The 15564-nt window shown below is 35.6% G+C and overlaps 1 protein-coding gene across 1 annotated transcript in view; it reads left to right on the plus strand.

The window, feature by feature from the left end:
* Nucleotides 1–15564, plus strand: part of LOC149821066 (Rab3 GTPase-activating protein catalytic protein) — a 145619-nt gene that overhangs the window by 105723 nt on the left and 24332 nt on the right. The window contains exons 14-15 of the mRNA XM_089981693.1: nucleotides 5354–5443; nucleotides 5589–5668. Coding sequence (XP_089837819.1) covers nucleotides 5354–5443; nucleotides 5589–5668 — 170 coding nt within the window. The remainder of the gene's footprint in view (nucleotides 1–5353; nucleotides 5444–5588; nucleotides 5669–15564) is intronic.

The raw sequence follows: 15564 nt of genomic DNA on the forward strand, positions 1-15564 counted from the left end.
ACAATATAATCACAAAAGCTCTTAAAGTTACACACACAAGTGTCCAAACTTGTGTGTCCAACCACGTCTTCTTTAACAACAAGTTCAAGTGAGATTAATATCAAATTATGCTTGAAAGCTAAACATTATTAACGACCCATTAAAACAAGATTTTGAGTTATCATCTATCTAGAAAAACAAATTTACCGAAAAGATTTGAAATGTGGTATGCGAAAAGTAAGGGTTCAATGAAGACCCAAATAACACAAGCACTTAATGTGCAAGAGCGAAAAGATCAACATCTTAATGAATAACATCAGCACTAGATGTGCAAAAATACTTTTTGATTTAAAAGGCATAATGATAAAGAAAAACACATGCATATAAATGATCAAGAAAGTAGCTTCATAATGTATGATACTTCAAGAAAAAGAATACATACCGAATAAATTAAAGAAAGAGAAGAGACAATAAATACTTAACCTTTTTTTTTGAGTGACACGCTTCCCGATGCACCAAATAACAACTTGATCATCGTCTCGCTTTGATACCATGTTAGAAAATCACCTTGAATGCAATAGGTTAAAAAAAGAACTGATAAACACGCACATAAAGTGCGAATACACAAACCTACTAAGGGGTAACCAAATACACATAAAGTGCAAACTCATAAACCCATAAAGGGGTGAAGCCAAAAGGGATAAAAGAATGAATCTTCATTAAGGGAGAGGGTAAAAACCCTTAGCAATTTACAATGGGGCAAGACCCCTTTTTATAAGCTACTAGGAGACCTTGGAAGGGGCTCCACTAGTCGTTGGAGCCCCTCCAACAGTTAGAATTCTAACTGTTGGAGGGGTCCAACGACTAGATGTTGGACCCCATTCCAAGGTTGACTAAAGTCAACCAAAAGAAAAAAAGAAAAGAAAAGAAAATAAAAGAAAAGAAAAGAAAAAAAAAGAAAAGAAAAGAAAAATTAATCATATTGATAATTATGAATATGCGCAAAAATGGAAAATGACAAAAATGCCCCTAAGGGCTTACAATTAAAGAAATATATATATATATATATTAAGAGATACAATGTAATAGTATGGTGCCATACTAATGCTTATATTGTAACTATTATACATGAATTTCACTAGGTTTAGATGTTTACTCTAGTCACCTGCCCAATCCAGAGCACATGCACACAACATATCTTCAAATGTTTGAATTGTCCTTTTCGGCTATCCATCAGTTTAAGGGTGAAATGTTGTACTGAACTTGATTTTTATTTCTAAAGCATTTTGTAGCTGCCCCCCAAAACTTTGAAGTAAACCGTCGATTTCTATCAGAAATGATAGACAATAAAATACCATGCAATCTGACAATTTCGTCCATATACAAGTCTGCAAGTCTTTCCAACGTCTGGTTCACCCTAATTGGCAAGAAATGCATTGATTTCGTAAAGCAGTCGACAATAACCTAAATGGCATCACACTGTTGTCTAGTACTGGGCAGATGTGTTCATCTGGTTCAACTCTGGAACCAAGCTATGTCCATCTGATTCACTTTCGGAACCATGACATTCATGCAATCTCAAGTTCCCAATTCGAGATTGTATGGACATAATTTTCTCAGTCAATAGAAATTGTCATAACTAATATAAAATGTTTTTAGCTTTAAGAATTTTATTGTAGATTCGCATACATGTTAGCTGTTTATAGAAAAAAAAACTAGACCCAAACTCATTCCGGACCAGAGAATAAAAATTTCGCAAGTGCAACTTGTTTTCTGTTCACAGAACAATCCTGTTCAGTTCAGTTGTTCTAATGAAACAACAGTCGTGCATTATACAAAATAAAATAAATTCTGATATTTTTATTGAGGTTAGCTTAGTATGTCTGACACAAGCTCAAAGCAACCCTGAGTTAAAACTCGTTTTCTACAGAGAATTAAAATTCAAACAATACAAGTTATTTTTGTTCTTTGAAGTCTGCTTTTCTGAAATTACAAGTTCTGGAATGATATTGCATGATTTTGAATTTTCAAACCATAAAGAATCAAACTACAAGTTTTTTATTTCATGTTCTTCAATATACAAACTAACTCATATAAAAATATCAGTTATAAATCCAAAATATATTGGGAGCTATGATTTTTACAAAAATATGCAACCTACAAAAATTTTATATTCGGACAAAAATTCTGTGTAGACTTGCAAATGTCGTATCTCCCAACCAAGAATTCATTTGATCCCAAATTCTTTTTGGGGTTTGCTTACATATGTCTGGAACATCCCTTTAAATTTTCAGGATTTATGGGTTCACCGTTTTAGAGAACCAAATTTTTCTTTAAGGTTGGTCGAAATAAAAATATCGAACATGTAGTTTTCAAGAAAACACATCAAGAACTTTATGTTTTTCATTAAAAACACCAATAACATACATTCAACAATTTTTATTCATCAATCACACATCATATTCATGCATTTGCACAACTAAACATGCTGAAAACATAGAGATATCATATGTATCATGAATCAAACACAAGATCCAATGTTTTCACTTAATATAATATATTTTTTCCAAAATTGATTTCCAAAAAAGATTCTGGGTTTATGAAAACCTCCAAACGAATTTTCTAATCCATCAAAACCATATTAAATCAAGGCATAAACATTTTCAGCATGCTAAACACAAAAAAAAAATACAAGATTTGGAGTTTGGTAGTTTCATAGAAACCGATGCAAAACTCACTCAAAGACTCAATCCATGGATCTAAACCATATACTTGAATCAAGATCTGGATTCACATGAATCAATCCTAGATTTGAACCTATTTGTATAGATTTCCCATACCTTTTTTGCAAAATTCCGCATTTTACGGTTTCGTACGTCTGAAACGACTCCCGAAAACTACTCATGACCAAATGAAAACTGCAAATCCGAAAAAACATCCGATCTAAGTCCAAACTCAGATTTGGAACTGAAGTTGAAACTCAACATATAACATATTACAATTAGAGTACTCACCTATATCAGATCAACCACCAAATTCTCCAACGTATGCACCACCTACATCGGCTTCCTCTTCCCCATGAGCGGGGCATGTGGAAGGAAGAAGGAAGAAGGAAGAATAGGGAGAAAGATAGATAGGGAATAGGGATCTCAACAATATGAGCATACTAGGGGTGTGTGTGGGATGAGTGAGGAAACTCCCCTCTTTATAAGCCTCTACATGAGTTTCTTAATCGCATATGAAAACTCCTTCTTAGCTTTCCTTTATTCAACTTACCTTATATTTCATGTAGTCGTGGGCTAATTAATATTCTCATATAAACTAGGAAAACTATGTCACATTAGCTAACTAGGATTCTTAATGAAAATAGAAAACTAATGGCTAGTTTGACTTTAGGCCTAAGTAGGACTTCTAGATAGCTAGGAGGGCCCCACATAGGGAGTGTCTCACCCTATGGTTCTAATCTTACCAAATTAATTCAAACTCAATTCCAATCCAAATTCAAATTGAGATCCAATCCAAATTCAAATTAAATTCAAATCCAAATTTAATTAAATCTCAAATTCACATTCAATTCACATCCAAATTCAATTAAATCCCAAAATAAAATTCAAATTCAAATGAAAATTCAACCCAAATTCGAGACATAAAATTCATCTTTAATTATTAAATAATTATGGAAAATTTGCAGGTATTACAATTTAACCTTTTGATTAAAAATCTAATAACAAATCGAAAATATCAAAATCTTTCACCCAAAACAACCTAACCTTCCATTTTTTATTTGATTTGGTTAAAAAAGCATATCAAAATGATAGATTAATGAGATTTTATGAGACCCGGAGTTTTTTTTTTTTCAAATAGGAAAGAAGAGGAGAAGGAAAGAAGGAAGGAAGAGGGGAGGGAAGGAAGGAAGCAAGAGGAGGAGAAGGAAAGAAGAGGAAAAGGAAGGAAGGAAGAGGAGAAGGAAAGAAGGAAGGAATGGGAAAAGAAAGAGGAAAGAAGAGGAGCTAGAGAAGGAAATGAAGGAAGAAAGAGGTGAAGAGAGGAAAAGAAGAGAAAAAGAGGAAGAAGAGGAGGTAAGGAACAAATGAAAGGAAGGAAGAAAGAAAGAGAAGAAAAAGAAAAAGAAAAGAAGAGAAAGAAGGAAGAATAAGAAGAGGGAATAAAAAGAATTCCTATTATTTTGCATTATTACTTAATTTTTTATATTTTATTTGATTTTTTTTAAACTTCTGAGATTTTCCTGAGAAAAACAAGTTTTTGAAAATCTCTTTGAGAAAAACCCTCACAGAGAAACTACCTTGAATGATATAGGTGACTATGATATAGAATATACTGTTATCATATATTACTTTTTAGTCCGACTTGTGAAGCTAATCATCTCAAAGTCAGTTATTAGCTTGCTACCAAAATAACTCATTCCTCTTGGATGATGACAAGCTGCAGCCCCAAAATCTCCTTTCTACTTGCAAATAACTGACATATTTACAAAGGGTCTATCCAATGCAAGACATGATTTATTGAAGAACAAGTTGTGCATGTTTGATTACCGCGGCAACTTGTGGGAGAGTGTTGACGTGAAGATCCATACATATATTGATGTCAAGGGCATTTATGAAATTATATTTATTTTTTACTTTTTTTGGCCTCCTTGTAGTTTTGTTAATTTGAATCTACATTGTCATCCATATGATTGGTATGTTGTACTTCATTCCAATTGTATTGCTTGTTTGTAATCAGCCCATATTATGGCACATTCTTTTAACGAAAGTGATTAGGCACCGCCTCTCATCTTGGGAATCTTTGTGTCCAATGGACCAACTGTATGGACAATGTTATAACCCAAAAGGGAGCTAGCAAGTACAAATAATACCCTCCAACATATTCATCTATGTTTTTTGAACAACTCTCTCCCAATAATGATATATTTCTCAGCATATATTGACCACATGATCATGATATTTCCTCAGGGAACAGTAATTAAATTTACATTTGCTAAAAACGGTCGCAGCACATCCCTATACATTAAGCCTGAATCTATTGAGGTTTCCATATGAAAATCCAGTGCTTAAAACAGACTTGAGTATCATCTACCATGTATTCTAGTGATCCTAATTGTTGTTGCATAAACTTTATGTTCTTGGAACACAGTTTTAAGAATATCAGGTAGACCTTCACTGGGCAGACTTTTATTACTAAAGCTTCTATAATATTCATCCATTATCTTCATTTTAGTTTATCTGTATTACTCATTGCTTTCCCTCTTTCTTAAATGGAATAGTCATTTAACTATTTGTTACTGTATTGATCTTTTAACCTGAAATGGTATTTATTGAATCATTTTATCTTATTCTTCGTGATTTTCATTCAGCTGGCATTATGCATTGAAAAGAAGCATTTGACACATGAAAGGGCTTCTGGTTCTGTTGAAAGTGACAAATATGATCAAGTTGATGGGGTGGTATTGACTTTCACTTTTCTTGATCTTTAATTTGAGTGCTTGAGGCTTTCTCTTTTTGTTAATCGCTAGTGCTTATTTTTTGTTATTGTAGTAGTGTCAACGTTCTCACATATATCCAAAATTATGTTATTGCCTTGAAATGTAGGCCATTGAAGCTGAAGAAGGTATCTCAGAAATGCCAAACGGAGAAGCAACTGATGATAATCTCAGAGATGATCTAAAAAGGTGAGAGTTCTCTTCTCTATTCTTCACAAATTTTTTGTTGTAAACTTTCGTAATTTTCATATATTCCATTGTTCTCGTGGATAGGCAGGTCAAGTTTATAGCTTTTATTTCTTCTAAATAACTTCAGGCTCATATGTCATCATAGCTTTTAACCTTCATCTGCCTGACCATGTCTACCATTACTTTGGGAGTCATTCTGACCTGTTTCCCAGTGATGTGTCTTTTTTATGTCAGAAATAGTGAAGCTCATTTCTTTTAGCTTAGCTTATGTTTTATATTGTTCCTTAGATCATATGTTCAATAATTGGGACCTTTTTAGGCTTTACAGACAGACAGCCTGAAGTAATCATTCCAATGTTTTAAGGAGTTTCGTTTACAAGTTCATTTGGTCCCTGCAATATTTGCAATTAGAACTCGTTGCATATTCTGATGCAAACTTCTGTGACGATAGGAGCTCAACTACTGGGTCTCATTTTTGTCAAGGCTCCTTGCTCTCTTTGAATTACAAGGAAAAGAAGAAAAAAAACATGGATCCAGATCCACTATTGAGATGGATTACCTGGTGCAAGTTCAAGATCATGCAGCTTAGTCAGTTGCTTATTTATTTTAGTCCTATATTTTTCACCCTATTCTTTGTTTGGATAATAAGGTTTGCATTAATCCATAGTTTCATAAGCAAACACATAAGCATTGATTTCCATCATATGCTTGAAAAACACCTTCCTGGAATGCTTGCTCTTATCTAACTTATTGAGACCAAGTAGCCAACACTCAGCATCACACTTTCATACTCGTCTCCAAATACTAGATGGTGCCTTTTAGCAGCAACAGGCTTGAATTATGTGAAAACTACTGTTTCCCCCCCCCCCCCCCCCTGTTTGCATTGATTTTAGTATATAAACTATGTCACAGGGATTTGGCTAGCAGGGTGCCGCACCCGCGTCGACGCGACTCGATGCGGGTTCGGGTGCGGCACCGGGTGCGGTCAACCCGACCCTGGGTGCATTGACCGCACCCAAGGTCATTTTGGTCCATTCTTGGCGGAAGCGGGTGGCAAGCTGGGCACACCGAGGACGATGTCGACGCAGAGGTTCCCGAGCATCGCGATGTCGACGTTCTTCGCCTCGATGTCGCTGGCTTCGCGAACTCCCGTCGATTGCTGGCGGTCGGAGTCGATCCTCTTCGGGGTGGCGGAGCCGAGATCTTCGCAGTTCCTGATCGCGGGAAGCCCATGCTTGATGCATGGGAAACCGGGGGATTTCGCGAAATCGGTCCTGAAAAAACCGGGAAAAACGCGAAATCGGGAAGATGGGTAGAAGCGGAGATGATTGTCGACCGGAATGGGGCTCTCCGCGATCGGAAATCTTAGGGTTTGGGGATGCATCAATGAGAGAGAGAGAGAGAGAGAGAGAGAGAGAGAGAGAGAGAGAGAGAGAGAGAGAGAGAGAGAGAGAGAGAGAGAGAGAGAGAGAGAGAGAGAGAGAGAGAGAAAATTGCGGGAAGACGGGAGCGGATATTTCGTTCTTTATTTATTCCAGTTTTATTTTTTTTTTCAGTAAATTTATCGGGTTTTTTCTAAAGTAAATTCAATAAACCCAAAACTTATCTAACATTTACAAAAGCAGCTTAAACTTTAATTATTTGCATTTAACTACGATTGAGTAGATCGTTGATTTGCCAAATCGGTGTTATGAGATCATCACCCTTTCGTTCTCTTCATCTAGGGCTGTCAACGGGTCTAGTACACGACCCATTAGGGTATATCTGACCCCCCCCAAATAACAAATCACAGGCTCGAGTTCATGTTCGGGTTTTATCGGGTTACAAAAGTGGAATTCCAGATTCAGACCTGCATAATTTCAGATTTTTTATTATAAATAATGCATTTTATACTTGGATCGGGTCAGGTACATGACAAAAATCATGACCCAAATCCCGCTTGCATATTACTCCCCTTAACAGCCCTAATCACCACCATTTATTGTGCAAAGGACCCAAGCTGATAGCCCACATAACGTCACTATTATCAGCAACCAGTGTTCATAAACAACCCAGCTTGGGGTGTTCAAACTCGGCTTATAACTCCAGCAATCCGATCAAGATTGAGCTCATGACAAGCATGAGTTGAATGAACCACACTCAGCTGGCCCAATTGCAAACTGCTTTTTTTTTTCAAAATTGGATGCAATAGAATAACCCCCGGACCCCCCCTTATATATATATATTTTACATTTTTGCCTCTGACGCACCCCCCGCACCCGGGTTCAGATGTCATGATCATATATACACACATGAACACTCAGTTACAGGCATGCATATACAGATTCTGGGCATCCAAAGTTTGCTATGAGTCTTTAAAGAATAAATTGACATGAAGCATTCAAGAATACATGCTATTCTCGTATAAACAATAAGAAAAACATTAGAATAAAATTCTGTTTTAAAATGTCAACGAATATGCCTAGAAAAAAAACCCTTTTGTAAAATGTTTGCCATAGGCTGCCAAGGCCAGCCAACATAAAGCTCAGTTTTTTCAAAACAACATTTCTTTTTAAAACCTTTTTTTTTGTTGCACCACCGAGCCTGCCAGTCAGGCCTTGAAACCCAGGCCTGACAAGACCCGGTTACATAGGGGCAGGTCTGGCCAGACCATATGGCCCCAAAGAAAACTTAACAACTCAGATCAAGCACATACAACGATGAAAAAAATAACAAGCCATCGATCCCTTAATGAGCCTATGCTCAAACTCGAGCCCAAACTCATGTACACTTTGGTTTCACCTAAATGAACATTACGGTTAGAAGGATAAACCATGCAGGGGGGTCACAACAGACTTGGACAGATTTTAATCTAAGCATTTAGCAACATACATATTTCATATGCATTCCTATATAGTTATACATGCACATGATCAAGAGTAATAATCCTAAGCATTCACTGTATAAGATACACATGCGGATTCATACCATGATCATGCAACTATTTAAGAGAAATACATGTTGAAAATCAGAAACAACTTGCATGCCTTTAACGATTCTATATAGATATTAATCTAACATAAACAAGCACTACACATGCTCTTTGGATTATGATAAAAATCTGTTTCAACAAAGAAAAACATGTACCAAAATTTTTATGTGAGGAACGATCGAAAGGATCACAAGTATATCCGTGGAAATCGATATCCACTAAAAGAAACCTCTAAATACACAACTCTACTACCAATAAAAATTCTGTTTTAGCAAATACAGAATTTTTATTGCATGAAAGAATGAAAATATCAAGATTACAACCATGGAGGAAGATCCATGCATCATCCTCCATGTGTTTTTGCAAAAACATAGATATAAACACTTTTTTCATGAATTTTCATCAAATTATTGCATGAAAATCCAATCTATATAAATTTCTCACTTGATTCAAGAGAGAAAACCCATACCTTGAATAAAAAAGTGAAGAAAAATAGGAGTGAAAGTTGAAAAACATGGGTGGAGGGCTGGGGCAACTCTTCTCTTTCTATCTTTTCTCCTTCCTCTCTTTTTTTCTTTCTTTCTTCTTTTCTCTTTCTCTTTCCTTCTTTTTTTTTTGACTTTATATAGACAAGAGGGAGGGTGAGCCCCCCCTCCCCTTTCCAGCCCTCTTTAGATGGGCTGGAGAGGGAGAGTTTCCTCATAAGAGGACTCTCTCTCACCTTCCTTTCCAAGAATTTCCAAAACTCTATTTTTTTTTAACTTTTTCAAAGTTTCTAAATTTCTTTAAAGTCCCTTCTTAAAACCTCTCAAGCTTTTTTTTAGGCATGAGTAAGGACTCTATTAAGAAGTCCTTCTAAACCCTAAAATACAAATTTCAGAATTAATACAAATTAATTAATTAATTAAATATTAATTAAATATTAATTAATTAATAATTATCTAAAAGCTTCCAAAAATAACCAAATTAATTTAGGAGGCTTCTTAACCAAAATAACTCCAACTTAAAGCTTTAAACTGAATTTAAAGTTAGATTTTCATTGGACATGGATTTGAATTTGGATCCGAATCCAAAATCCAAACCCATATCCAAAACGAAATCTGATTATGATCTGGATCAAATTCAAATTAATATGGGTCTTGGATAAGATCCAAATCCATATTAATTCGGATTAAAACCATTGGATCCAGTCCGATCCAAATTTGGATCCAAACCGACAAACTGTTTCTTTTTTAGAAAAACGCGATTTTTAGGCCAACCGGAACTCGATTTCGGAAAAGTAACATATTGTTGCACTCGTCATTTTGAGACGCATCCAAATCGAATTCCGAGCTTTACCCGAAAATAACCCAAATTTTGCTCGAATTTAAAGGTCGAGAATAAACTTTTTCTCACGTTTCGATCAGCTCATTTAGACCTAGTTGATGAGACATTGGTCAAACCCAGACTCAAAAACATCAATCTAAAATAGCGGTTCAAATGATTTTTGTCCCAAACTTAGCCAAATTTTCGAAAATCTCAAATTTAACTAAGTGTGAAAATACGTGACATTACAGGACTGGATCTGATGGATTTGATCCAAATTAATATGGATCTGGGCTCTATCCAAGACCCATACTAATCTGGATTTGGTCCAGCCTAAAACCCATTTGGATTTTTGAAAATGGATTTGGATCTTCGATCCAGATTCAAATCAATGCCCAACCATTTTTCAACTTTAGATTTATTTTGTACCTTTAAATTGAAGTTAATTAGTGTTAAGAAGCCTCTTAAGTTAATATGGCAACTTTTGGAAGCTTCTGGATTTTTATGTATTATTTAATATTTAATAATTAATTAATTAATTTCAAATTTTATTTTTATGGTTGTTTAGGACTTCTAAATAGAGTCCCTATACATGCCTAAGAAGACTTAAGAAGGTTTGAGAAAAGACTTTTAAAAATTGAACACTTTGAAAAAGTCAAAATAAGAGAGTTTTGAAATTTTTGGAAACTAGAGAGTGAGAGTCTCAAATTGAGGAAACTCTCCATCTCCAGCCCATCTAGAAAGGGCTGGAGAAGGTGGGGGCGTCACCCTCTTCTTTGTCTATTTAAACCTCAAAAAAAAAAGGAAAGAAAAAGATAAAGGGAAAAAGAAAGAGGAGAGGAAAAAAGAGGAATAAGAAGAGGGAGATCACTTGATCTCCAGCCATCCAACGTTTTCACCATCAAATCCATTATTTTCTTATTCTTTTTCGATCTACGATCAAGATACGGGTTTTCTCACTTGATTCAAGTGAGAAATTGAATATAGATTGGATTTCTATGCAATATTTTGGTGGGAATTCATGAAAAAAGGAGTAAATCTAGATGTTTACTCTAAAATACATGGATGGGGATTTATGGATCCTTTTTTATGGATGTCTTTTTTATTTTATACATATTGTCAATAATAAATTTTTGTACATGCTTGTTTCAATGCCAAAACAGAATTTTATTTCATGATGAATATGGCGTTTCATGGGTGTGCTTCATAGTAGATTTGTCTCCCACGTTTTGCCCAATGTATATGTTGTTGGAATGCACGTAGGCATGTGAAGAATACTTAATATGTATGCATGTCTCCATAAAAATCAGTGCAAGCATGATAAGAATAGGTGCATGTCTGAATACAAGTTTATTCATGTAAGCATACTTGATTTTGAAATTTTATATGGTTGCATACCATGTCTATTCGAATGTAAACATGCATATGAAAGTATATGTTACATAAAAATCTGTACAGGCATGCATGTGTGATTAGAAATCTGTATATATTCGCTTGCTTTAGAGATCTTACCTGCATACGCGTGTAGGACACATCAATATATATATATATATATATATATATATATATATATATATATATATATATATATATATATGACCTTTTTTTTTATACTAGTCTGGTCGGCCAGACCAGTCGAGCTCGGCTCGGCTGACCGGGTCTGGCCAGACTTGGCAGTGCGTTGACAGGCCTGTCAAGCCACAGGAGCCCAGCGGAGGCTATGTTTACAATCCCTAACTTGGAGAGCACAACCTGATGTTGATAAATTTCAGGCATACTGAATGCCCTTATAATTGAAGGCATCTACTATTGGAAAATAAAAAGACATCAATTCAAGTGCCTGTTCTCCACTGGAGACAGGGCACCAAGGCATAATAACCTAGATACATGAACTTTTGTGTGTATGTGTATAGGTACTTGCACTGCGTATTTGAACTTTGAATGGTAAAGGAGAGGTGTCAAACTCTACTGGCTTGATGTATGGAAGTTTAACAGTCTAATAGAATGCTAGTATCTTTTTTTCTGTATAGAATCAGAAGCACCATCTTTTAGTTTAGTTGTTGGGCTAGCTGCTAGGCCCTGGCAGGGTGGCCACAGGCCTGGCTGGGCCTGTGTAGTCACAGCCAGGCCCAGCCGACTGGGTCGGCTGGGCTTGATCTGAGCCCTAGTCGACCGGGTTGGCTGGGTGCTGATTAAAAAAAAAGGGGTTTATCTAAAGGAAAGAGCATATGCAGTTTGGCGTAAATATTTCCAGATTCGTGCTCATGAAAATAAGCTGGTTATGTCACACATGTTCGAGATATTGTTGTAAGGATGTTTACCTGTGTATGTTAATACATAAAATTGAGATGCTTTTGCATGATCAAAATTGCATGCATACTCACATGTTTAATGAGAATGATTCATAAATGAAAGAATGCATGTGACATGAATATGTGTATTGAATGGAAGCATATACTCAAGATGAATGTGTGAACTCATGCACATGCATATGAATATTATTGTTTCATGCACATTGTTAAGTTGACACCATTGCATATATGGTATGTTATGATTTTTGCATATGATGCATCAATGATCACATAATAGATCATTGTGAGTTGTATAAGTTTTGAGCTTGGATTGCTTCTTCTTTACTTGTTTTAATACATCACAAAAGTTACATTGATATTGTTTCACTATATTGCATTGTTCTATGTTTTTCTACGGGTTGTGATCCCGTGATGAGTCCGTATTTGGATATGCGAACTTGTATTACTAATTTTGCATGCTGAATTGCAAATTAATGAATGCATATTAATAATAAGATAAAAAAAGAGAACAATGTAATATACGTTCTGAGTTATCCCGTTGTTAGAATGAGACTCTTAGAGTTGCGGTTTTGGGAAACGGTGAGGATACAAAAACTCCGTGTGTATGGTTGTTATTCCTGAATCCGATATTGATGTTCTTTCTTCTGACCACGGTTTTAAGGAGAATCCGCTACTTTACCTAGGTGGTGTGTAGACACAACTGTTATTTTGGTATACCAAGAAAGTGACACTTGTGGATGTGGAGGTCCCTGGTGTCCCGACATTAGATGTGAAAGTCTAATGTTCCGAAGGTTGATTCAGTGGAGGGCTAAGTTTGAAACCTAGTAATAAAATACAACTTGTGTGCTAAATTACACTGGAAACCCTACTTGACCTCTGAAATTATTACCCGTTTAGTGTATCCGCGGGCAACGATAATTAAAAAGAAGAACTTAAATGATGTGTATCCTAATAGGGACATGCTTATAATAAGAGAACATGATAAATATAATAATTTATTTATACATGTGCACTGACATCATGCATTTTCCTGTTATGCATTAGATCATGCATATTTACTTGTTTCCTTGTGATATATGGGTGATTGCATGATGTGTGCTCTCTATTGCATGATAATAGGTCTTTAATGCATAATTGATGTTTTCTATTAATAATAATTATTCCCTCTTGTTTAGCACTTGTTTCCTATTGCTTAAATGATTACTTGAATTATGAATTTGTCATAATTGCATCCCCTCTAAAATATTGTATGAATCCTATATGTATTCCTTATGCTTATTTGTTTTATTAGAGGGATTCATACACAAAATTCTTTGGATTTCTGACAACCCTACTTTTGTGTTTTTCACAGCCTCAGATATCCAGTGAGGTGACTGACTTTGCAAGAAGCTACAAGGGTTATGCGACTTCTTGGCAGACTTTTCTTGGGACAACGTGACTCTTCTTTTTGTTTTATGTACATTTATTTGCTTATGTCTCAGACTATATATACTTTAATTAAATAAAGTTTGGTTTGGTTTGAAGGATGGGTATAAGATCCCTTGTGGTTATTGATGTGTTGTAACTGTAAATGCCCCAGGTTTCTGGGAATGTTCTCCACTTGAAAAAAAAATTGTTACCTTTTTCACGGGTATGAGTTGGGGTCGTTATATATATATATATTTGTATATAACTAGGATGGTAACTAGGTTAGTTTAGTTAGGTTTCTTTTTTGTTTTTTAGTTGGGATGAGACTAGTCAACAAAGGTTGACTATTCAACCCATAGAGTCGTTGGGAGTCCAATTGCTCTATTTAGAGTCGTTGGACCCCCAACGACTCTCCCTTTTTGAGCTCCAATTTTGTGTATAAATAGGGAGAAAAAGTTCCACAATATGTATGCTTCTTTCATGAGCATTGATCAATAAAATATTATTTTTTATCTCTTTTGTTTGCCTTTTTAGTGGGTGTTTGTGTGTGAGCCCATCTTGTGGTTTGTGTGTGTGTTCTCTTGGTGCTTTGGTGGAACTCGTTTGAGTGTCCATATTGTTGTTCTTGGTGAACATCTTCAGAGGATCTTGTTTCCTTTCATGGTATCAGAGCTTGAAGATCAAGCTGATTTTTTGGTGCATTGAGAAGTGTGCCACTCAAGATTTTGAAGAGATAAAGTCTCTTTTGCAAAGTTCACTTAAGTGTTTGTGGGATTGTTGTGCCCTCTTGGTGGTAGAGTGCTCGTGTGCTCGTGTGCTCGTGCTTTTCATTGAAGGTGCTCTCTTGGTGGTGAAGTGCTCTTGTGTTCGTGCTTTTCATTGGAGGTGCTCTCTTTGTGGTGGAGTGCTCGTAATTCTTTCTCATCTCCTCTTTCTTTCTTCTCCCTTTCTATCTTCTATTCTCTTTCGTAGCCTTTGTAAACATGGATGACAATGATAATATCACCCTAAAACCCATCAAGCTCAATGACAAACTTTGTAACATGGGCTTCTATCATGAAGCACTTCATATGTAGAAAAGGGTTGTGGGGATGAGTGGATGGGTCAGATTTGGAACCCAAATTAATTCTTACTAAGATAGAAACAAAAAAAGAAAGTACGTCTTACGGAGGCCGAAAAGACCAAGGCTATGACCTCTTATGAGAAAAAATAAAAAGAGTGGAGAATGGGGCATGCCAAGATTATGTCTTGGCTCATTAGTATTGTTGATATCAAGAAGTGCTCGAGTCTTGCTAAATTTGAACATGCAAATAAAGCATGAGACTATCTTAAGAAAATGTACTCTATTAAAGATATTGCTCATGTTTGTAATTTGCAAAATAAAATACGCACTATGACTTAAAGAGAAAAAAATATTAAAGAATACTTTAGCGAGTTGTTCGATCTTTGGAATGAGTTGGCTCTTCTTGAGCCACAATGGCATTGTCTCGAAGATATAGAAATCTACCAAAGACAAATGGATGCAGAGCATTTCTATAAATTCATCAATGGTTTAAGGCCAGAGTTTGAGTTTACTAAATTAGCTCTTTTTCGTAAAGGGAAAATCCCCTCTATTAAAGATACTATTGAAGAACTAAGTATGGAGGAAAATAGATTAAAAAAGAAGACATCTAAAGATGATGACGTCCTAGCCGTGTTTAGGCTAGGAAACTATATTCATGCTTACAAACCATTGCATTATGGAAGACCAAACAACGAGCACTATGGAAGACAAGGCAATGAGTTTGAGAAGAAGAAAATTATTTGTTACTATTGTCGTAAACTGGGACATGTCAAGACATATTGTCCTAAATTAAAAAGACCCTATAAGAAGAAAGTAGCCTTATTTACACAAGTGACAA

This window comes from Nuphar pumila, chromosome 12 (assembly GCF_984573655.1).
Source record: "Nuphar pumila chromosome 12, dmNupPumi1.hap1.1, whole genome shotgun sequence".
NCBI lineage: Eukaryota > Viridiplantae > Streptophyta > Magnoliopsida > Nymphaeales > Nymphaeaceae > Nuphar > Nuphar pumila.